Source organism: Dunckerocampus dactyliophorus, chromosome 2 (assembly GCF_027744805.1).
Source record: "Dunckerocampus dactyliophorus isolate RoL2022-P2 chromosome 2, RoL_Ddac_1.1, whole genome shotgun sequence".
Classification (NCBI taxonomy): Eukaryota; Metazoa; Chordata; class Actinopteri; order Syngnathiformes; family Syngnathidae; genus Dunckerocampus; species Dunckerocampus dactyliophorus.
Genome location: NC_072820.1, coordinates 7,773,923 through 7,795,794, shown reverse-complemented (window position 1 = coordinate 7,795,794; position 21,872 = coordinate 7,773,923). Strand labels below are relative to the sequence as shown.

General features: G+C 44.9%; 2 protein-coding genes and 1 non-coding gene across 3 annotated transcripts; 1 reads left to right on the top strand and 2 right to left on the bottom strand.

The window, feature by feature from the left end:
- Positions 1-373: 373 nt before the first annotated feature.
- On the bottom strand, positions 374-445 carry trnap-ugg (transfer RNA proline (anticodon UGG)). Its single transcript has one exon. It is a non-coding gene; the product is annotated as a tRNA-Pro (tRNA).
- Positions 446-3,646: 3,201 nt separating this feature from the next.
- grk7a (G protein-coupled receptor kinase 7a) lies at positions 3,647-9,420 on the top strand. Its single transcript, XM_054769123.1, has 4 exons — positions 3,647-4,458; positions 5,240-5,695; positions 7,585-7,865; positions 7,940-9,420. Exons 1-4 carry the CDS (start codon positions 3,862-3,864, stop codon positions 8,277-8,279), a joined length of 1,674 nt encoding a protein of 557 aa, XP_054625098.1. The 5' UTR covers positions 3,647-3,861; the 3' UTR covers positions 8,280-9,420.
- A 4,339-nt stretch (positions 9,421-13,759) lies between these two features.
- atp1b3a (ATPase Na+/K+ transporting subunit beta 3a) lies at positions 13,760-21,086 on the bottom strand. The gene is made up of 7 exons (XM_054758387.1): positions 20,746-21,086; positions 19,744-19,872; positions 19,462-19,560; positions 16,014-16,210; positions 15,883-15,933; positions 15,323-15,409; positions 13,760-15,257 (listed from the first exon to the last, which is right to left on the bottom strand). The coding sequence occupies exons 1-7, from the start codon at positions 20,855-20,857 to the stop codon at positions 15,090-15,092; spliced, it is 843 nt and encodes a 280-aa protein (XP_054614362.1). The 5' UTR covers positions 20,858-21,086; the 3' UTR covers positions 13,760-15,089.
- Between the last annotated feature and the right edge of the window lie 786 nt (positions 21,087-21,872).

Genomic DNA, 21,872 nt, shown 5'->3' with positions numbered 1-21,872 from the left:
TTCCTACTCCTGTTTGGACATGTGGAACCGTGAACGGTACTGTGTGATGTACTCAGGTGTAACTTGTATGCATGTTCAAAATGAATGAAACCATTAGCATTACCATTAAAAGAACAGGGCGTATTTTGTTCCAAGTGAAAGGTCTTGTGAGTGTGTTATGTCTCTGTGGTAGATAAGCACGTTGCCATACTCATCTGTGGAAAATATTTCATTCTTAACAGAAGTGTATTAATTTAGCAATGTTGCACTATCAGTGACCTGCAAGCAAAGCACCCTCTCCAGGAAGTATGACCATTTAAGTTTCACCTATTGCTCTTTTTCACCAGTAAAGGATCTTGTGTTGTCAGAGACTAAACTACTGACCCCAAAGCTTGGGCTCATCCGGGATTTGAACCCGGGACCTCTCACACCCAAAGCGAGAATCATACCCCTAGACCAATGAGCCGCATGTAAGTTCATATAGTACATACATTTGGAATCTGATTTTTTAGTCAGGAATAGCCAATGCGGTACAGTACAAAAGCGTACAAGTTCCCACACGGATTGAGTGAGGGACAGAAAGTGTAGCTAGCTATCTTACGATAAAGTCACGCATCTTCTCTTAGCCTTTGCTAGTGGGAGTCATGGCACCGTCAAAGTCTGCTGTTCGAGAACACCTCGACTGCCAGGTAAAATACGCAAACAAAGACAAGTGAATAAAAATGAAAGCAGTGTGCCAGCATTGTTCAGTTGAGATGGGGCACGGAGACTACAAGATGGACCTATTCATGCTGCCCTTTAGGCGAAAAGGAACTCTAATTTCCTAAAAATAAAATAGCTTAGATTGACACTGTCATGTTAGGAATGGAATATTTTCCACTCTGTTTTAGATGCGTACGGCAACATGTTTGTGCTTATATACCACACTCACGAGACCCTTCACTTGGAACAAAATGCACCTTGTTCTTTTTATTCGAATTAAGTCTATTTTGATTCAATTGTAAACTGTCCTCGAGACTCGTGGACTTATTTCCCCTGTGTTAGAATAAAAGAACAGGGTGTATTTGGTTCCAAGTTATAGGTCTTGTGTGTTTTGTCTCTGTGGTAGAAGAGCACATTTCCATACTCATCTAATATGGAATGGAATATATTTCTTTCCTAACAGAAGTGTATTAATGTGGCATTGTTGCACTAAGCAGTGACCAGCAAGCAAAGCAACGTTTCCAGGAAGTATGACCATTTTCCTTACTACCTATTGATCTTTCTCGCCGCTGTAATGGATCTTGTGTCGTCACAGACTAAACTACTGACCCCAAAACCTGGGCTTATCTAGGATTTGAACGCAGGACCTCACACACCCAAAGCAAGAATCATACCCCTAGACCAATGAGCCACACAAGGACCCCACATCACATCTGAACTATATACACTATTTGAGGTTCATATTTAAATATACAACGCAAATTGTGTCTCTTCCTCATTGGTGACCACTCCCATGTAGTCCACCAGCTCTTGCAGCAGACAGCTTGAGTCATTAAGAGGATGGAGTCAGACCATGTAAAGACCGTGTATAGTAGGGCATGTGGGGGATAAGTTGAAGATGCTCTCCATCTTAACCTTTACTTGCTTGTCAGACCACACTAATCCCTCCAAGGTTAAAGGAGCACACTTCTCATAGATCAAACATCTGAAAGCGAGTGGAGAAAATAGCACCAGACACCTCTACCTTGGCGTAGTCTGCGCTCAGCTCAGTGTTTGCCAACATATATCCGTAACCTGTAATCCATTAATTCACAATGAAGCTTCAATGACAGCAACATGGCTCAGCAGAGATTGTCATTGTGTAAATAGAAGATCATTCTGTGACTTGTGAGCTCGCAGCTTAACCGTCTTGACCTGGTAAAAGTTGGAAGTGTCGACCCTTTTTTATCCACTCAGGAAGGTTAAACCCTAACTGACTCTATGATCCATTTACAACATGACATTTGACGTGTTTGATATTTCTGGCATGTCTCTTTAACTGGCCACCTGCCCTTTTCACGTCAAATGCAGTTTAATGAACTGATTAAACAGTGACAGCGTTTTGCTGTATTAATTATACTCTTATAATCTGTGTCGTTAGAAACATGACACTTTTAGTAGTGATTTAAAAATGCAATACCTCTGGCCGATTGTGGAAAAAGTCTGAGGTGGAAGATGCGGTGGCAAGCCTGTGATGTTGTACAGCACACTGACATCTTAAGACCTTTTCAAAACAGATGGCTTTTACAGAGACATACACACACAAACACGCTTTTACACACACTTTATTACACTTTTCTTGATCTGGTGACTTCGGCAGCCTGGAAGTATGACACCAAGGATCTTGCAGCATGCAACTTTTATTCTGTCCTCTTTGACAAACACAGCAGTTCAAGCACAAACGCTAATAAATCACTCATAAATAATAATGCAAATAAATTTCCTTGCAAGCCTTTCCTGCCCTTTCATTGAGCTCTCTGTGTGCGCTCACTCACTCCCGCCTTTGCCCCGCATACTAAGGGGACAGTAGATACAAATAACTTTGGTCCTATCGAGAGAGCCATTCAAAACTTGCCATTAAAAATACCATTTGTCCATTTCTGCTCAATATTTGTTCCCGTTTGTGGCTCAACACGAACTGCAACACCGCTGCATCGGGCCGAGGGTCAACTAGGGCTTGTGCACGTTAATCGTGCGTGAAAACTGGTGGCATGAAAGGGAATTTCCGTTAAGTCGTTATTATCGCGTTAATTTTGAGAGCCCTAATTGATACCTCTTAACAAGCGGCCTCTCTTTCACAATGTGGTGGGATGCCTGTTTTGGGCTTGTTTTTCAGAGAGCCGCCGGTTGCTTGTTTTTCTCAAAAGACCTGGCAACACAGGTGTAATGGTACACGCTGCTGCCTTTTGTGCGAGTGTGATTCCTGGCTAGGGAACACCCAGCCATTGGAGAAAATGTCGAGCGCTTGTCTCAAGCCCAGATAAAAAAATGGGAGGGTTATGTCATGAAGGGCATAAAAACAAATCCATATCAAACAAGCGATTGACTCGCGATGGGAAAAGCTGACCAAAAAATGTGCAGTGGTTTGCAATAAACCAACAAAGCCAACACCATTTAAATAGCTCAACAAATCTGTTCTTTTTCAATAATACATATTTTTTATAGTGGAGAATGAATCATTTTGAGTGTCACTGTAGATACAGTAGCTAGCTATCGAGACACAGTTGCTCGATAGAGTATCCTGTTAGGACTTTGGCTTTGAGACCGGAGGGTTATGGTTTGAATCCTGTTGTGGACCCAAAAAAAATTGTCATTGGAGAGACGCTTGTCTGTTTGCGAAGCAGCGACAAAGTGCCGTCATGCAACACGCTGCTACACAGACCCAGTTCTTGAGACTCTGTTTAGATAGACCACTACTTTTCAATGACATTTTCTGCTCCATTATCTTATATGTTATGTCTCATTTTGTGCTGCACAGTCAACAGTGCACAGGACCACTGCTAGTGACTGCGGTACATCATGAACAAATATAGAGGGCCACAAAGCTTCTTAGGGCAGAGCCCGCTTACGATTCCCCTTCCGTGCACAGCATCCATGAATAGACCACACAAAGATACTTAAGGCGAAATCCCTCCCTGGTATTTAATTCTAAATGAGTAATTACTGGGTGTGTCAGTGTGTCTTAGGTTTGCAGGTAGGTTGGGTGAAGGAGCTCATTTATTCACTGGCTATAGGGAGCCCTGCACCCTGACACCCTTACCTCCTTAGACACACTGCACCAGTTGCAAGAGGGCTTCCCAGGGGAGCCGCTGAAGAACCCAGTCACGTAAGGAGGGGGACCGACCACGAACAGCTACCAAGATGTGTGACATAGGGGGACTCGATAACCTGGTGGCCAACACGGCCTACCTCAAAGCCCAGGGCGGTGATGACAAGGAGATGAAAAAGCGCCGTCGCAGCTTGTCTCTGCCCAAGCAGGAGCAATGCGGTGCAGCGCGAGCCTCCCTGGACAAGGACTTTACAGCAATCTGTGAAAGGCAGCCTATTGGCAAAAAATTTTTCCGTGAATTCCTGGTGAGTAATGCCCTGTATAAGCTCGCTGCCGATTTCTTGGATGAGCTTTACGATTGGGATCTCGAGGAAGGTGCAGCAAAAGACAAGTTGCGTCAGAACATCATCAACAAGTATTGCAAGGCTGACTCCAAGAACTTCTTGTCCTTTCTCACTGGGGAGCCCGCTGACAAATGCAAGTCTGTGACAGATGCCAACTTCAGTGAGGTGATGAAAGGCACAGTCCAAGAAGGCGTAAGAGAATATCTGAAAAACAAACCCTTCACAGATTACCAGGCCAGTCCGTTCTTTGATAAATTTCTCCAGTGGAAAGAGTATGAGAAGCAGCCCATCAGCGACAAGTACTTCTATGAGTTCAGAACCCTGGGAAAAGGTGGCTTTGGAGAGGTAAGACCATGCTCCTTGCATAAAATCATCAACAGACTAAAAAAAAAAAAAAAAACACATTACATGTTCAGCATTTCTTGTAACTGTAATGATCATGATCACCTCATAAAATATTAGGAGCTTATTCGTACATGATGAGTATTATGGAAACATAGTTTGCAGAATAAATTATACAGAATCAAGACGTAAGCCTTGCGGAACTCCTTTACATATTTTAGAAACATAGTTTTATGTCGTGAATACAGCTAAATGCAATTATACACCAGGAAATAGTAGATATTGGATATTGAAGGCTGTGTGCATTTAAAGATAATCTTTGGTATTTAGAAGTTTCCCTGATTAAAATGCTTGAGGTCGCGACTTAGCCCCCTGCACTCAGAAGCATTAAAGATGCCCCAAAATGAAAACGCTCAAGCTCTTGGCAGTACGCCGGCGTGCACAACTAAGAATAAAGCTTGGGTCAAAATACTGGCGGATATAGAGAAAGGTGAGCGCCAAAAAGACCCACACAGATCTCTAAAAGTGGTAAGCATTGCTTCTATGACATACTAGTAGATACCGTGTTCATCTGTTTCTTGACCCTATCCAATCCTACCAGCTCACAGATTTTTTTTGGAAAGATAGTTTTAGTGTAATTGATAACGTGTATGAGACTATTTGTCACAAACACTAAGGTGTGACGAGCTACAGTACATTTTCATCTTTATATTTAATGATTTGTGGAGTGGTGGCAATCATATCTTCACATCGAGTCATTCTTGTCCAACTTTCTTTTTTGCAGGTGTGTGCCGTACAGGTGAAAAACACAGGCCAGATGTACGCCTGTAAGAAATTGTGTAAAAAGCGACTGAAGAAGAAAGGCGGCGAGAAGATGGCCCTTTTGGAGAAAAAGATCTTAGAGAAGGTCAACAGTCTGTTTCTGGTGAACTTGGCCTACGCTTATGACACCAAGACCCACCTGTGCCTTGTCATGACCCTGATGAATGGCGGAGACCTCAAGTACCACATCTACAACATGGGCTATGATGGCAAGGGCGTGGACAAGGGCATTGAGATGAAGCGCATCATCCACTACACAGCCCAAATCACCACTGGTATTCTGCACCTGCATGAGATGAATATCATTTATCGTGACATGAAACCTGAGAACGTGCTGCTGGACAGCCAAGGCCAGTGTCGACTTTCAGATTTGGGTCTGGCCATAGAGCTTGCCCCAGACAAGACCGTCACCCAGATGGTGAGTAGATCCACTTGTTACTTTGACACGGAACATCTACTCTTGTTTGCTTATTGGGCTTGCACCACGACACAAGTCCAGTCTTGAGACACCAAATCACTAGTTGCTCGGTGACACAGCGCCGGTGCTCAGATATCATCAGATCAGGAAGGCTACCGTCACCAAAACAGAACCCGCTTTCTTGGGCAGGCTGTCAATCTGGATTACTGTGAATGCTTAAAGATCTGTGCTATGAGTGTCTGTCTATGATGTAACGCAGGTGATCCTTTTGCAGTGACATTATATATGGATGTTATCTTGGAAGGTCCATTCTTTGTCTCAGCCACATGTTGTAGCTACTGCCACTGCTTCCACTGCTTATATTTGATTAATCTGTCATAAAAGCATGACAGATCAAATCAACTTTTCTTGTGTTCCTGTCTCATAAACATTTTTGCGTCACCAACAAAAACTATATGTGACCTGACATGACTAAGAAAAAGGTGAGGACTTTTGAAACAGGGTATCTTTAGGTCTTACTTGCTGTAGCAAGGAGTAAGCTCTCAGCTCTATGAACGTCTCCGTAATCTTATTATCCAGTACTGTGATGCTCCTCAGCCAGCTAAATTGACTGTACTAACCTCCTATAGCAAGGCTGGCTTTGGTCCCCTAATCCTCTTAACGGGCATTATACAAGTCTGTCCCTGATCAGATTGACAGAAAAATAATAGTAGAAGTTTGCAAGCAACGTGACTGTGTGCCCAGACTGGGTTGCTTCCCAGATTTATCCTAAAACTACTCCTGTGCCTTTATTACTTGCTTCTTTTGATTGTAAAGTTACACCAACTGTAAGCAGGCACACATCAGATGCACAAAAAAAAACCCTCCAGGATATGTTGATATTATTATGTTACATTACCCTTTATATATGATGCCATAACAATTAGACACATTGGGACACTGAGACCTGTACTGTAGTGTTATGTGTCCCTGCCCATGGTTATAGCATCCGGAAAGGTCCAGTCTTTATGTAACAGGTAGAAGAACTCTGTCAGTATGTAGACACACATGACTCTTGACAGGTAGTAGGCTTAGCATTAGGATTAAGCTCCAGGTTCAAGACTGCAGGTCAGGTCATGCAGCGAGAAGGGAGGAGCGTGCTGGTAAAGTTGGCACAGGTACGAGCAGAGAGTAACTAACACTATTGCCAACTCCTCAGTAAGAAAAGTAGCGATCGGCTGTCCTAGAGGTCGCTATATGATGTCATAGACTAATTTGCGTATTATTTGCATACGATGTTGTAACAGATGCTGTAGGGGAAAAAAACATAACTTTGTAGGAGAGACAAAAAAGTGATTAATTACGTTTAGAACCACAAACTCTGTTTCCAGAAAAGGAGGAATGTCCATACAAGGACAAAGTTGTGGTAATCCACGTTATCGTTTAGAATCCTATTTAATTGTAGCGCAATAAAGAACAGCGGCCCCTTTTCCCTCAAACTGCAAATGTGTCTGGTTTTGCTTCGCCACAATCCACGACACAGCATCACGCCTCATGCATGAGTGATTCATGGACGTGTGGACAGTGGCGGTTCTGGCTTGAATGACGCCCTGAGCGGACCGCCACTGCGTGTAGAGCACCACCATGCTCTCAGTGCGCACTGACTGTTTTGGGGCAGGGCGGACCCCTCAGCAGCACCTCCTCTTGCTCAGTGAGAACAAACTGCAAAACGCCAGAAACTCTCACTAGATTTGTTGCTCGGGTTCGAAATGTCGCCAGATTTACAGAACCGACCAAGTTGTCAACACTGGTAACTAAGCAAAGGGTGAACGTTACACAGACGTGGAGATGTTTTTGTGACTTGAGTTGATGAGCAGCTCCTTACTCATTACCTTTCTTCCCTTCCTCAGGCTGGCACTGGAGCATACATGGCTCCAGAGCTCCTGAACAAAACTCCATACAGGACATCGGTGGACTGGTGGGCGCTGGGCTGCAGCATCTATGAGATGGTGGCCGGCTACACGCCTTTCAAAGGCCCCGATAGCAAGAAGGAGAAGGTGGAGAAGGAGGAGGTGCAGCGTCGTATTATCAACGAGGAGCCCAAGTGGGAGCACAGGTTTTTTGATGCCAACACTAAAGACATCATCCAGCTGTTCCTCAAAAAGAAAATCGAGGAGCGTCTGGGCATGAAGTAAGAAGTTCTGTCATTCCTCATTCCGCTCTAGTGTCATCGACGGCAATTTGATGGCAATTTGTTTCCTTTAGGAATAACTTGGAGGATCCCAGAAAACACCCATGGTTCAGCAGCGTCAACTTCCCGCGTCTAGAGGCTGGGCTGGTGCCGCCTCCATGGGTGCCCAAGCCCAATGTTGTCTACGCCAAGGACACAGGCGACATTGCAGAGTTCTCCGAAATCAAAGGCATCGAATTTGATGCCAAGGACGACAAATTCTTCAAGGAGTTTGGCACCGGTGCTGTACCGATTCCTTGGCAGCAGGAGATGATCGAAACAGGACTGTTCGACGAGCTCAACGATCCCAACAGGAAAGAAGGAGGCGGTGACGTGGATGCCGACGCGAAATCTGGCACGTGTATAGTGCTGTGAGAGGACTTCTCATGTAACTTTTTGTCAACCGCATGCACACTTTACAACGTTCTAAAAGATGGTGGACACTTCAAGTACGATGCGACATATGCTGTAAGGGTGAGCTCCTCTGGTCCTGAGGTGAAGGAAGAAGGGTCAAATGTTGCTTGTGCTGCACCAATTTTATTACCAATATCTTATATTGTGTCAACTTGCATGCATGTTGACCAGGAATGTCCGCTCTGCGTCTTTACATCGTCAGCACTGTAGGGTTAGTCAAAGGCTTTTGTGCCACAATTACTAAATTATAGTTTGTGAAAGAAGTGGAAGGTGCATTGACTAGGGCTAAGACGTGGATCAATTCTCTAGCAGATTTTATGATGCCATCATAAGGTAACAAACCATGAAAAGTGCTTTTTCACTACATGTGGCAGGTAGTTGTATCGTTTATCCTAAACCTCATTGTCGGACAGCAGGCTTACAACTTTCATTTAACAAGTGTAAATATTGTACATAAAGAAATAACAGTACATCTATATATGTAGAGTTTAAAACCGAGGGTTTAGTTGCAGAAGACCTCTTCGTTGAGTCCATCTAATGTTGGTGCTATGAGGCATATCAACTAATAGTGATGTATGGACTCCTACTTCCCTAAGGATGAGAGTGTGTATAAAGTGGCTGAGTGATGAATTCCTGTAATCGGAATTTTCTGTTTCTCCTGCCCACACCTTCCAAGCAGTATGCGAATAACCAAAACAAGATACGGAGGAGACATCTGCACGCTGTGCTATTCATTGAGAATTTAGTATTTAATGGTACAAAAAGAATGAGGTAGTAGACAATGTACCTAACTGGTACAATTGGGAAGTGGCTTTGCACCTAAATTCTAAATTACTAAATTCCTCCGAGAACAAGCTGTTGTGTTTTAGGGGAGTAGAATTGTATCGATACTATTTTTTTCTCTGGTTAATTATTTGCTAAAGTTTTGGACATTCCCAGATCTTTAGTGAGAGTTTTTACAGTTACTGTTAAACAGATGATTTAACATACCTTGTAAATATAACACCAGATAAGCTTTAACGTGCTACATAGAAGTATCAGATGTAAGGCTGGGATTTCATTGAATCCTTTGAATAAAGGGAAATATATCTGTCTTTTAAAATGTGTCTTTTCTGTATCAGCAGAGACCAACTTGCTGGAGAGAACCGCAAGGTAAAACATTATATCCAGTGAAGGATTGCTGACTACAGCCAGGCTATGCTCCAGGCCTGCACTAGCTGGGAAGTTCAACTCTTAGCTGTTAAACGGATAACCACTGTTATCCTTTCGCCTTCTTGGCTTAAATCATCCTCAAATCCCTTAAGGTTCTGAAGCATCCTGATGCACCTGCCCGTACACTGGTCAGTGCAGAAAGAAGGTAATGTTGGACTGATCGATGGTAATGTTTATCATAGTGCGTTACAATGCCATCAAAATGAAAGTAACAGTTGCAAGGGTAAAACTGACCTTCTGAAATGGTCTTTGTGTCTCTTATGACCGCTTGATTGGACAGACTCAAAGATGGTTGGCGCTTAGGAGACACTTAAACCCCCAGAGATTATCCCTCGGACACACAGAACTGCATGAGCAACAGTGAGAGGTGGATGGCTGGCTGTAAAAACAGGAAAGGCAGCTCGGTTTTCAAAAGTACCAGCATTTACACAATTCGGTGTGAATAAGTTAAGCGATTTAGTACTGTACTGGGCAGCATGGTGCTTATCTGTCTGCCTCTGGAGGTTCTCTGTTGGAAGCTCAGCTTGGACCTCTCTGTGTGGAATTGTTCTTCCCATGCTTGCATGGGTTTACTATGCATGTTAGGTAAATAGGACACTTGACAGTAAATTGTCTAGAGGTATGAATCCGTAAACGGTTGAATCAAGACAACTGGACTCTTCTTGCTGGTTGAGGGCATTTCACCTTTAATCCAAAGGGTATCTTCAGTTCTAAATTTTAGGCATGGAGTTCACATGTTGATATGACCCTGGTGGATGTGACCCCTGGTGGTGGTCTTCACCCTCAATTCAACTGTTTATGGATTACCATGATCTGGATGACTGAGAATCTACATAATGAAAGTGTGAATGGATGTTTGTATGTCCTGTGATTGACTGGTGAGCATTCTAGGGTGTACCCGACCTCTCGCCCCAAATCAGCCAAAATAGGCCCGAGCCGTGACCCTGAACAGCGTAAGTGGTAGAAAATGAATGGATGACACCAGCTCGCTCATGTGGCAGAAAAGAAGTACTACACTGACAGCACAGCAATCGTACTTTAAAGCAGACACATTTACAATGTTTTTTCTGAGGTGAGAGACCCCACAAGCCGCATGGTGGCCGAGTGGTTAGCCTGTTGGCCACACATTCAGGAGATCTGGGTTTGAATCTCCGTTGGGCATCTCTGTGTGGAGTTTGCATGTTCTCCCGATGCGTGCGTGGGTTTTCTCCGGGCACTCCGGTTTCCTCCCACATTCCAACCTCCTCGCCCAAAGTCAGAGCTCTAGCATACCCCCGCTTATCCTTATCTATGCCGTTTATCCTAGTTAGGATAATGGATGGATGGAGAGACCCCGCACACGACAATAAAGCTCTGAAAACAACGGAGGAAGGCTTCTGTAAACGCACAAGAAGAGAAACAACTTCTTTAAAAATGCAAATGCAGGACAAGAGAAACAGGAAGCTGGAGATCTCAGAACCTGAGCTGGAGAGTCATACCAGGGAGCAGTACATTGACCAACAGGGTATTTTCCTCACCCAGCGCCCCTATCCTTCCTGTTCAACGCTGCTCTCCCTAAACACAGTGAGCTAGCTGCCTTGCCCGGAAAGCGAGAGCAGCCTCAGCCCAGGCCCCAAAGTGGTACCATATACTGTAAGTACAAATACTGCACAGGGGTTCTGACACACCTGTGGAACCTCCTGAGAGTAGCTTGGAACCAGAATCCAGTTTCGAAATATTGCGCTCCTGAATGTGGAAGGAAAGATCTTCTTTTTCCATCCTAGTCATAGATCGTTTACCACACAAGTAATTCCTATGGGTCCATACTTGTAGTCAAGTACTTCAAAGACCTCCAGATGTGCTGCACCCACCAGGACGTCATCACAGGCTGCTCAATCGCTCCCACCCTGACTTTGAGATCATCGTCATTGACACTTCCATCAGGTCAAAGGGTACCACCAGTAGGTCCAGGAGGTTTGAGCAGGGGTCGAGAGCAGCGTGACTCCCCTCTTCTGGTCAAAGGACTCCAAGGGAGAGCGTAGAGCCATAGTGGTGTCAGAAGGACAGAGCAAGAATACCTCAAAATCAAAGTGGTGTCTCACAGCTGGTAAGGCGGCTAGATGTCATGGGAATATATGCTCACATCTGTGGACGACCTGCCTTTGACACATTACCTTTTCTCTGAAACCCTTGCCAAAGGGCCAGTGCAAGACAGAGTCATGCAGACAGAAGGCCGAAAGCAGACTCCCTGCTCTAGCATGACTTGCTAATCTGTTTGCAAGGGCCGAGAGAACAGCAATGCCCCCTCACTAAAGAGAAACAAGAGATACAGCTCGACTCCTCACCTGGCAGCAAGTGGTCCATGAGTGTCAACCTGGGGAAGCAGCTCCAGTTGCCTATGGAGACTGTAGAAACATCACTCCGGCAAGACCTGATGATGTGGTCACGCTGATGGAGCTCACTGTCCCACGGGAGGACAGTATGGAGGCTGCGCAGGAGCGGAAACACTCCAAATATGCAGAAAATTAAAAAAAAAACAAGAGCTAGGCTGGTTGTTCGCTTCAATGCTGACCAACTCTGTTGAGGTAAGGCTTGTATGACACATTTGTTCTCCATTCAAATGAAAAATAGACAGTGCAGTACAGTGTATACTGTACAAGTTATTTCATTGTATGAGAGAGTCTGTCCAATTGTATGGAGGAAGTGTTCTCTGTGCGAAAAACTCACTGCAAGTTCAGTGTTGGCTAAGGGCCTCTTCCTTTTAGCAAGCTCAAGTGCCTGTGACCATCTCTTGAGGGACTCAAGTTCGCCACAATATATACATGTATATTAAAGGTGCCGTATATCTTCAGCTCCAAATGAAATGATCAACCCCCCAAAACGTAGGTATACTATAAATTGTTGCTGGGCCTGAATACGATTATGGGTAATATTCTACACTGGTCTCCGCCCACACCCGAGTTTTTGCCTCGACCACCAGCAAAGCCGCGTGCCGCTTCGCCTGCTCGTGCCTGTCAGCTGCTTCAGGAGCTCCGCAAGACATACATGCTCGATCGGACTTCTTCTTCAGCTTGGCGGAAGCCCTGACCTCTGGTGTCCACCATCGAGTTCGGGGCTTTCCGCCATGACTGGCACCAACCACCTTGAGCCCGTAGCTCTGACTGGCTGGACGGAATACGCCCCATCCTGACTCGATAACCTCGTTCTCTCCTGGGATGCAGGCGAAGCTCTGCCGGAGGTGAGAGCTGAAGACTCCACGAGCAGGAGAGTCTGCCAGCCGTTCCCAGCACGCCCTCACTACTCGTTTGGGTCTCCCAGGTCTGTCCGGAATCCTTCCCCGCCATCTAATCCAACTCATCACCAGGTGGTGATCAGTTGACAGCTCAGCCCCTCTTGTCACCCGCGTGTCCAGAACATGCGGACGCAGGTCTGATGATACGACTACAAAGTCGATCATAGACCTGCGGCCTATGGTGTCCTGGTGTCAAGTGCACTTGTGGACATCCTTACGTTCGAACATGGTGTTCGTTGTGGACAAACTGTGGTTCGCACAGAGGTCCAATAACATCACACCGCAGGTGTTTAGATCGGGGAGGCCGTTCCTCCCGATCACGCCCCTCCAGGTCACGCTGTCATTGCCCACATGGGCATTGAAGTCTCCCAGTAGAACTACGAAGTAACCAACTAGAGTGCTCTCCAGCTTCCCTCTGACAGACTCCAAGAAGGCTGGGCACAGTGAACCGCTGTTTGGCACATACGCACCAACGACAGTCAGGACCCTTTTCCCAACCCGAAGGCGTAGGGAAGCGACCCTCTCATTCACCAGGAATGACTCCAACACGGAGACACCGAGCCGGGGGCTATTAATAAGACCACACCAGCTCGCTGCCTCTCCCCTGCAGCAACTCCAGAGTAGAACAAGGTCCAGCCCCTCTCGAGGAGTCATGTTCCAGAACCCAAACTGGGGGTTGAGGTGAGTCCGACTATGTCTAGTCGGAATGTCTCAACCTCTTGCACAAGCTTAGGCTCCTTCCCCACCAGAAAAGTAACATGCCATGTCCCAAGAACTTGGCCGCCGAAGACCAGGTCGCCCAGGCGCCCGCCCTCGACTGCCACCCAAAACACATTGCACCGGACTATTGCGATTTGTGTCTCCCTCTGGTGGTGGTGTAAGACATTTGCCCAACACTGCATGCTGCTGTAGATAAAATACCTCCTTAAATGTATGGAAAAATATGAAAAAAAAAATGTTTTCTTCAAAATCACTTTTATTCCACAATTTATTTCATCAGGTCTTAAGGCACCCTGAAGAGATGTTACAAGTTCTTTCAAATGTGGGTTCCTTGAAGACTGTGTAAACATAGCTTTGAATAAGATCATTTCCTGTAAATCTTCTGCTTAAATTATTTCTTTACAGTCCACAGACATTGTGTTTTTTGTGTGACAAAAATACAGTGTGAATTAAGTAAATATGGTTGATTGTGTTTATATATATATACATTGAAGAGTAATAGATTGGCAGACAATCAGATCGACAGGCTGAAGAAGAGAGAAAACTAACAATCTTTTGAGACCCAGATAGATATACAGATCACGTAGAGATATACAGTACATACTTACAGTGAATGTTTGCAATGCTTTTTTCCCCCTCAGCGTCCCTCTGCCTTAGAAGCAATTTACAGTATACTGTGTGTGTGTGTGTGTGTGTGTGTGTGTGTGTCTCCTCAGCTTGCATCAGTATGCCGCAGGGAGACAACTCGTCTAATCCTGGAGGGCTCACCCACATGTTGGCTATTGCAATGGAGAGGTGAGTACACAGGAAGACAGGCAGACAAACAAAGACAGACAGACATGCAGACAGAAAGACATCACGAGACTGAGTTGTGGCGACGCGGGCCACAACACAAAAGATCTAGCTATTATTCCCTAAATATGGTCAGGATCACTATGTATTTATATGTAGAAAGGGACTTTGTTATTGACGTTTCATATACATAGGGATACAGTGGCTATACTTGATTATCAACATATGTTCCTGTGAAGTCTTTGTGATGATCTGATATGTGCTGGAAATGAGCTACGTCTTCACTTATGCAACAAGATAAAATCTCTCATCCTCAAGACCAGCGCTAATAGCGTCGCCCATACGCTGTTCATGGGGGATGAAAACAGCGGCGCGCTCTTCCCGGGGCTGCAGGAAGATCTACACATGAAAAAGTTGGCAATAACACAACAGCTCCAAATGGCTTGCTTGCAATGGATGTAAGTTAGCTAATCACATGGAAATGAAAGCAAAAACATGATGGGTTGTGCAACAGGTGGAGGGGATGGATCAGGAGCAGAGCCTGCATGTGGCTTGTTCTCTTGGAAACTTAGCAGAGGTCAGCAAGGAATCTTGAAGGAAAGAAGGGTCATTAATGTCATCAAAGCAACATTCAATGTGTAACCGGCTCTCCTACTACAGCCCAAACTAATCTGCCTCATCCCGAATGCTGTCTTGAGAGGGATTTGACACTTCCTTCCTTGAACGAATATGGGCAGCCTCTGCATCGGGGTTCCTTCTGACTGGCCTTTTCCTCTTTACTCCGTCACCTTGATCCTGAAGGTGACACGACCCAGGAACTTATCCCTCTCGTCGTTGTTGCACAGGTCGCAGCCCTCTACCCTGCACTCCACTGTCAGCTCCTTGTTGTAGTCCTCCTTGGTGAGCAGCAGCTTGACGGCAACCAGGGGCTGCACGTAGTTCACCTGAACACACCATAACATAAGTGTGACGATACCGGAGATCATCCAAACCTGAGGGAGATACTCACATGGGCTTTCTTTCCATAATAAGGGAAGTACATCTTGTCAATGCGTCCGTTTCTGGGGAAATACTGCATCTGAACAGGGTTTTCTTTCTGCGGAGAAGACAATCTGTTGGTGGATGCATGCCTCATAACGAAGAGAAATAAGCTAATTAATAAGCGATGACCCTCTGTTGTTAGTGTGGAGTATGACGTGGAAAAGCATGACGTGCTCTGCTGTAATTTGTCATAGGACAATTGCGGCGTACATTATGCTGATTACATTAAAATGGCTTGAAAATGGCACAGGGGTGTCATTATAACCTTGCTACACACACACGTATTGGCCTAAACCTGATGCTTGACATACCCGTCTTACCCTAAAGTCGCCACTGACAGCATGCAGAAGAAAAGTCAACAAGAAACAAAAACAGACAGACAGAGGGAGGGGGGGGAAATGAAATCAACATCAACAAAACAAAGTGTTCATACTGTTCTGCTAGTCAAGAGTTTTATGAGAGAAATGACAAGACAAAAAAAAAATACACATACGGGCAACAGGTCTAGTTTGGAGGGAATAAGTTTACTTTGACGGTGCAGTTGATGTAAGGATTCCCCTCAGGCTTCAGACCGATGATCTAGAAGGTGAGAAGAGACTTGAAATCAGCAAGGGAACGTCTCAGAAGGGGGGGAGTCGAGTTTGAAGGTTGTTAGTTACCCTGTTTAGTTTTAGCAGCACACATGGTTTCCCCTCAGAGTAACCAAAGTTGGTGTCAGACAGGCCGGAGCAGAGACTCAGGTAGCCCCTCTTGAAGCGGCACACTTTCTTTTCCATTTCCTCGGTGTTGTCCTGCAGGAAGTGCTGGCCTACAGGGCAGTCTAGATTCTTCTCCTGCTCGGTGTCATTGTAACCCTCTACAAGGAGGAGGTAAACACAATGATCAAACCGACTTAACTCACGATCAATCCAGAGTGTGGTTCTTCATTCGCCCTAAGGTGCCGTTTGCACGTTTTGAACAAAAACAAATCAAAAGTGTCTCTTCGGTTACATGACATGACAGTTTTTTGGAGGATAAAAATACAAACTTTTGGTGTCAGAGTGAACACTTTCTAAAACACGGGCAATATTGTTCCCTCCCAAACCTGAAAAATGTCAATGTTGTGCAGTCAGGGCCAGCACTGCCTTCTCTGCTGGCCTAAACACCATCACGAGCACTGACCTACATTTACAGCTTAAACTCTAGTATTTCTTTCATGAAAACGTAATTAACGTAATTTCCGGCGTATAAGACGATGGGTGATTTAGTCTCACCCACTAAATTTAGAGAGAAAACCAGATTTGTACATACATAAGCCACACCGGACTATAAGCCACGCATGTCCCCGTCATAAAATGGCATATTGTGGTGCGTACGAGTCCGTGTGGACCAGGTAGTTCTTTATTTGACAGGAGCCAATCGTGAGCTACGAAAAAACACACGACAAGTTTGTCAACTCATTGGAAACCGCAGGAGGAGAAATATGCACGGACCAATACGAGTTTAAAATAAAAAAACAACTATTTTAACGGCTTCACATCATGCATTTCGTCCAAGCGAAGCATTTTACTGGACATGGCTGCCAGGGGCCCAGAGGAGCCCAGAGGGAGCCTCCTCTGGTGGACAGAGGCAGCTGACCAATTATTGCAGAGCCCCGGCAGCCATGTCCAATGAAATGCTTTGCTGGAACAAAATGCATGATGGGAAGCCGTTAAAATAGTTGTTTTTTATTTTAAATTTGTACTGGTACTTGCATTGTATATTTTCTAGCTACCTTTTGAGTGTTAAGTTGCTGTGTGATGATTTTAGCATTCTTTGTAAGATGACATTGAGTAATGAAACTCCTGCAATTTCCAATGGGTTGAAAAGCCCATGTGACTTCACTTATAGCTTGTGATTGGCTCCTGCTAAAGAAAGAGCTACCGTTTCCTCACTGACTCGAAAGAGGCACAGTATTTAATCGATTAGTAGTAGCTGTGAAGTAAAGGAGATGTCACAGGATTAGGTAAAAAGCCATAAATTAGTTGCACCGCTGCTAAATAATTAATTCCTAACCGTCGATTATCTTCATGTCGTAGCGTATCTCTTGGCTGCAGAATGTGTACGTTAGATTTTTTAGTCCAATCAGATTCCAGCTTCTATGTGTTGCCATGTCAATCTGTCCTTCCCAGGACCTTCAGAATGAGGAGTGCTGGCCCATGTCACTTAAACACTATTAGTAATGGGGCTGTTTCTTTAACCAATCTGATTTCAGATTTGCCTCACACTAGCTGGCCTACAAAAATGGCAGCATTTTTCCATCCTCTTGATTGGTTGATCAGAGCAAAACTGTTTGACAAGCCAAGTTACACCCACAATGGCTGACTGAGGAGGAGAAATCAACATCTCTGTTAAGTATACGTATTTTATTTAAACATGACATGTTTCTGTCACTTGCATGTGTGTGAATGTTGTTTTTTTTGTCTATATGTTCTAGAAAAGTATATGTTCTAGAAAAGTCTGTCCGGTTAAGTCCCCACTGGAGGCCCAGGTACGAAATGCAACGCCCACTACTGAACAACGTAGAGAGGACAGTGTGCATACACAAGTACATTTGCGGAGCATTTAAAAAATGGAAAGAAACATAAAGTCCTGTTTTTATTAGATTTCTGTCATCGCTGGCCAGCACGTAGCTCCGCCACTGTACGTGAGAGACCCCACACGTGACAATAAAAAAAAGGTTCATGTGTGTTTATGTGGTGGACAATGATTGTGGAATATCTTTTTAGCCCCTAACCAGGGAAAAGCGTTTTTGGTTGAAAAAAAAGCACTGTAGTATCACTATGGGATTTATTACTGGCCAAAACTGCTCATCTGTAGTGATCTTGTTTGAAATATTTGGAAATAAAATACATAGAAAATAAGTAAATTAAGTAATTAAGATTTTACTTTGTTTTTTTAGTTCAATTTTGTAAAAAAAAACAAAACCCATACAAATCAAATACTTATTGTCTCCTCTGTTTATATGCATTTTTAAAATCGCAAGTACCCCCTGAGTGCTTTCAAACTCTAGTATTAGAGTATGGGTACCGACCTAGCGTAGTACCTAAACTGACCTGCGGGAGGCAGCAATATGCCGGAGGGACTGCTGGGAAGTAACAAGAAGGCAGGCAAGCTTGTCTGCTAACTCCACTGTGATGGCAATTTGTTGCCAACTCGATTGTGGTAAGACTCGTAGGACATATCAAATAATAAACACTTGTGAGCTGGTCCTCATTTCCGAGGTCCAGCTCACTTTGAGCGCTAGTTGGTCGCTATTATTTGTTTGCTTAGCTTATTTTAGCTTGGAGTCAGCTTTGTCATTTATGCTAACTTTTGATGTGTTTTATAATGACAAGAAGTGTCGGCAGAAGACAGCGGTATTTTTGTGTGCCTTCGGGCCTTTCATTACCATTTGCTAGTGCAGTTATAAAATGTTTAGTGTCTTCATAAAACCTATATAGCGGCAATTTTATAATTTGCCATGATTCCATTTGATTTTTACTAATATTAGTTATAGTTATGCATTAACGTACTTGACACCTTAATGTCACACTGACTTGCTCAGAAGAAGTGGCTGCCATGTTATGGTTAACTGCTTGACCTTCTGTCTCCAAAACAAGTTTCTCCATTGGTGTTTCCATGTCAACGGGCTCTGAGATAGCCTATACGTGACCTTGCGCCTGTGTTTTCCTTACTGATGAAGTTTAAATAACTACAGTATGTTTCCGTTCCGTCCTTCGGCAGGACACTCGCATCAGACCGCAGTTGCTTTGCTTCGACTGTCTCCTCCTCCGCAAACTAAATAAGACACTTCTCCGAATAGCTGAAGTGTCTCCTTGCATGCAAGTTTTTATTAAATCGTGTCTCTCATTATTCCCAAAGTGCTTGTCCTGTCTCTTTTCTACTGAAGGTTTTTTTCTCGCTTGACAACCGTCTTCTGCCTCTTTCTCATCACGGCACACACTACTGATTGCAATAGTGATTGCACTGACCTTATAACACTTTGAACTGAGCGCTGTCGTTTTATTATTTTTTTTTAAATGAGCCACACATTTCGTCACATTTACTTTTCAGCACTTGGGAATATGAATTGATGAGTGCTCTCACTTTGCAGGAAGGCCTCCAGGTTTTTCACGTAGTCTGCATACTTCCCGGCGTCGGATCTGTTGAAAGCGATGTCCAGCGAGTTCGGAAGGATCACCAACCCTGCAACAGGACAGCGTGACGTAGGAGGAGGAGGGAAACGGCAGACATTCCAAGCAGGTCGATAGAAAAAGTACAACTACATTTACTGCGTGGCACTGACTAATCAAATATGAATAATGAATGAAGACACGCTGTTGCAATTAGCCAAAAGCTTTCCAGTAGTGAGGATGAGGAGACACTAACCTGGATAACGAACGCGGTCTCTGTACCTGGGCACATGCTCATCCAGCGTGAGCAGCATCACCCACATGGTCAGGGCGAACATGCCCGCCAGGAAACAGTAGAACACCAAATAGAACAACAAGATGAGGGCTGGGGGGAAACGTAGAAGTAGAAGGTAAGGAAGATGGGTTATGTATAATTTATTATTACCTGCCTCACACACACACACACACACACACACAAGCTCGGACAATCAATTTGAGAGACTCCTCTGAGGGAAACCAGTTTGGATGAAGGGGAGAAGTGCTGTTGGTGAATATGCATTTTCATCTTTAGGGGGCTGAAGCCGCAGTACATCATGTCTGCTTCTCTGTTCCTCCACTGAAGCCTCAAAATGGTTCACCAGCATCCACTTTGCACAGCGCCGATGCCCCCTGACTTGTCGCTGTGCATCCCCCCCCCCATGCACTCACCCCCCTTTCTGTCATCCCTCCCCAACAGTATCCCACAATGCTTAGTGCACGAAGAAGAGGGGAGGAAGAAAAAGAAGAGAGGGAATCCCATTTGACCTTGACAGGCATGCTAATGTGGGCGGCCATGCAACTGCAATGGAGCATCCCACTGCACAGCAGCACAGGGGGCCCGGGCTGCATGACTGCCCCATGCTATAGCCTATAGGAGCAGGCTGCTGTGTTACTATACCTCTTACATAAAAACGATCAGCTATAGGTGCAGCACAGGGATGCTGAGGCCCACTCCTCATATGGGATTAGGTAACAGGCATCATTATCATCATCATCATCACACAGGCTGCCTAATCTCCACATTCATGCAGATTATTTTAAAATCCTGATCTTGTTTTAATGACTCATGTGCAGCATAGCCTTATATGAACATCATGGTGCAGGCGTCTCCTTTGCACCTTCATGTAGGCCTGATGGCTCCTCACCTCCCCCATAAGAGCACATATAGGAGCTGACATTTTTTTAATGCATGTATAAATGAGAGGGGGGGGGCTCTTACCCCAGCTGCTGGCTGTACGACCCAGCACCTCGCCGGTCCTCGGGTTGTAGAAGGAGTCCTTCCAGCTGGATGCATTCTCCTTGTTGGCCGGTTTATCCTCAGTGCTCGCCATGGTGGGCTTCTTTTAAATATCTCTTAGGAAGGGGTGTCCAAAAATGTTTAGGGTTTATCTCCAACCTTTGGGGGGGAAAAAAAGCAGAAAAGCGCAGGGGGTGATGTAATGAGGCGAAGAAGCCGGCGAGTGGTCGGATCAATGGTTGGGAAGGAGTGGGCGGTAGAAAGAGGGAAAGAGCAGGCAGAAGGACGGAGGGAGAGACGCTCTGGTGCTGGAACAGAAAAAAAAAACACAAGGGTGGGGGGAGAGGCTTGAAAAAAAAAAATGGGAAAAAAAAGCTGTGACGTCGACAAATGCCCCTCGATGGCAGCTGATGTGGAGCAAGGATGCTTATTGGTTGATGGCGGAGACACGCGCACCAATTAAAAATATAGGACACACTATCTTTATTATCACTTATGCTCCATCCGCGGTTTATGCTTATGCGTTTACTTCACCCCGGTCATGTGTTTTAAGGAAAGGGATGCGGCATTGTGTGTATTTTGTTATGTCAAGCTTGGCTCACGCACATTCCAACACACACCCAAAATGCAGGTGTTTTTAAAAAGACAAGTCAGCATATTTCTATTTGTGTCTGACTTGGGCATATAGTTCAATATTTGGGGCATTTGCCAACCCTTGTTGCTATGGCAATGGAGCGCGATGCTGAAGCTAGTGTGTGTTAGAGAGAGAAGGCGAGAGAAAGAGGAGAAAAGGACATTTGTAAATTGATTGCATGTTACTTCCTAATGCTAATGCACACATGGCATTGGAGGACACGCCTTCTAGAGACGGAGGTGTCACGCAGCTCAAGTAGAAGAGGACAAAAGCTTAACTTCCAGCCCTGTGTGACACTCCTTTAACAATCAAGTGTGTCAGAAAAAGAGAGAGAGAGGTGGTGGTGGTGGGGGGGGGGTTATATAATGAACCATGATGGAGGATTCAGCTCATATGGGGGAGGGGGACTGGGCTAGTGGTCGTGGTGCATCCAGTTCATGCTGTCAGACTGAATTTGTTGCAAGGCAAGGCCCGC

Coding starts and splice junctions, on each gene's coding strand:
- grk7a (XM_054769123.1), top strand. CDS start 3,862: ATGTGTGACATAGGGGGACTCGATAACCTGGTGGCCAACACGGCCTAC. Junction 4,459..5,239: donor GAAAAGGTGGCTTTGGAGAG/GTAAGACCATGC, acceptor TCTTTTTTGCAG/GTGTGTGCCGTACAGGTGAA. Junction 7,866..7,939: donor GAGGAGCGTCTGGGCATGAA/GTAAGAAGTTCT, acceptor TGTTTCCTTTAG/GAATAACTTGGAGGATCCCA.
- atp1b3a (XM_054758387.1), bottom strand. CDS start 20,857: ATGGCGAGCACTGAGGATAAACCGGCCAACAAGGAGAATGCATCCAGC. Junction 15,410..15,882: donor ACATCAACTGCACCGTCAAA/GTAAACTTATTC, acceptor TCTTCTCCGCAG/AAAGAAAACCCTGTTCAGAT. Junction 15,258..15,322: donor ATTATGGAAAGAAAGCCCAT/GTGAGTATCTCC, acceptor TGGTGTGTTCAG/GTGAACTACGTGCAGCCCCT.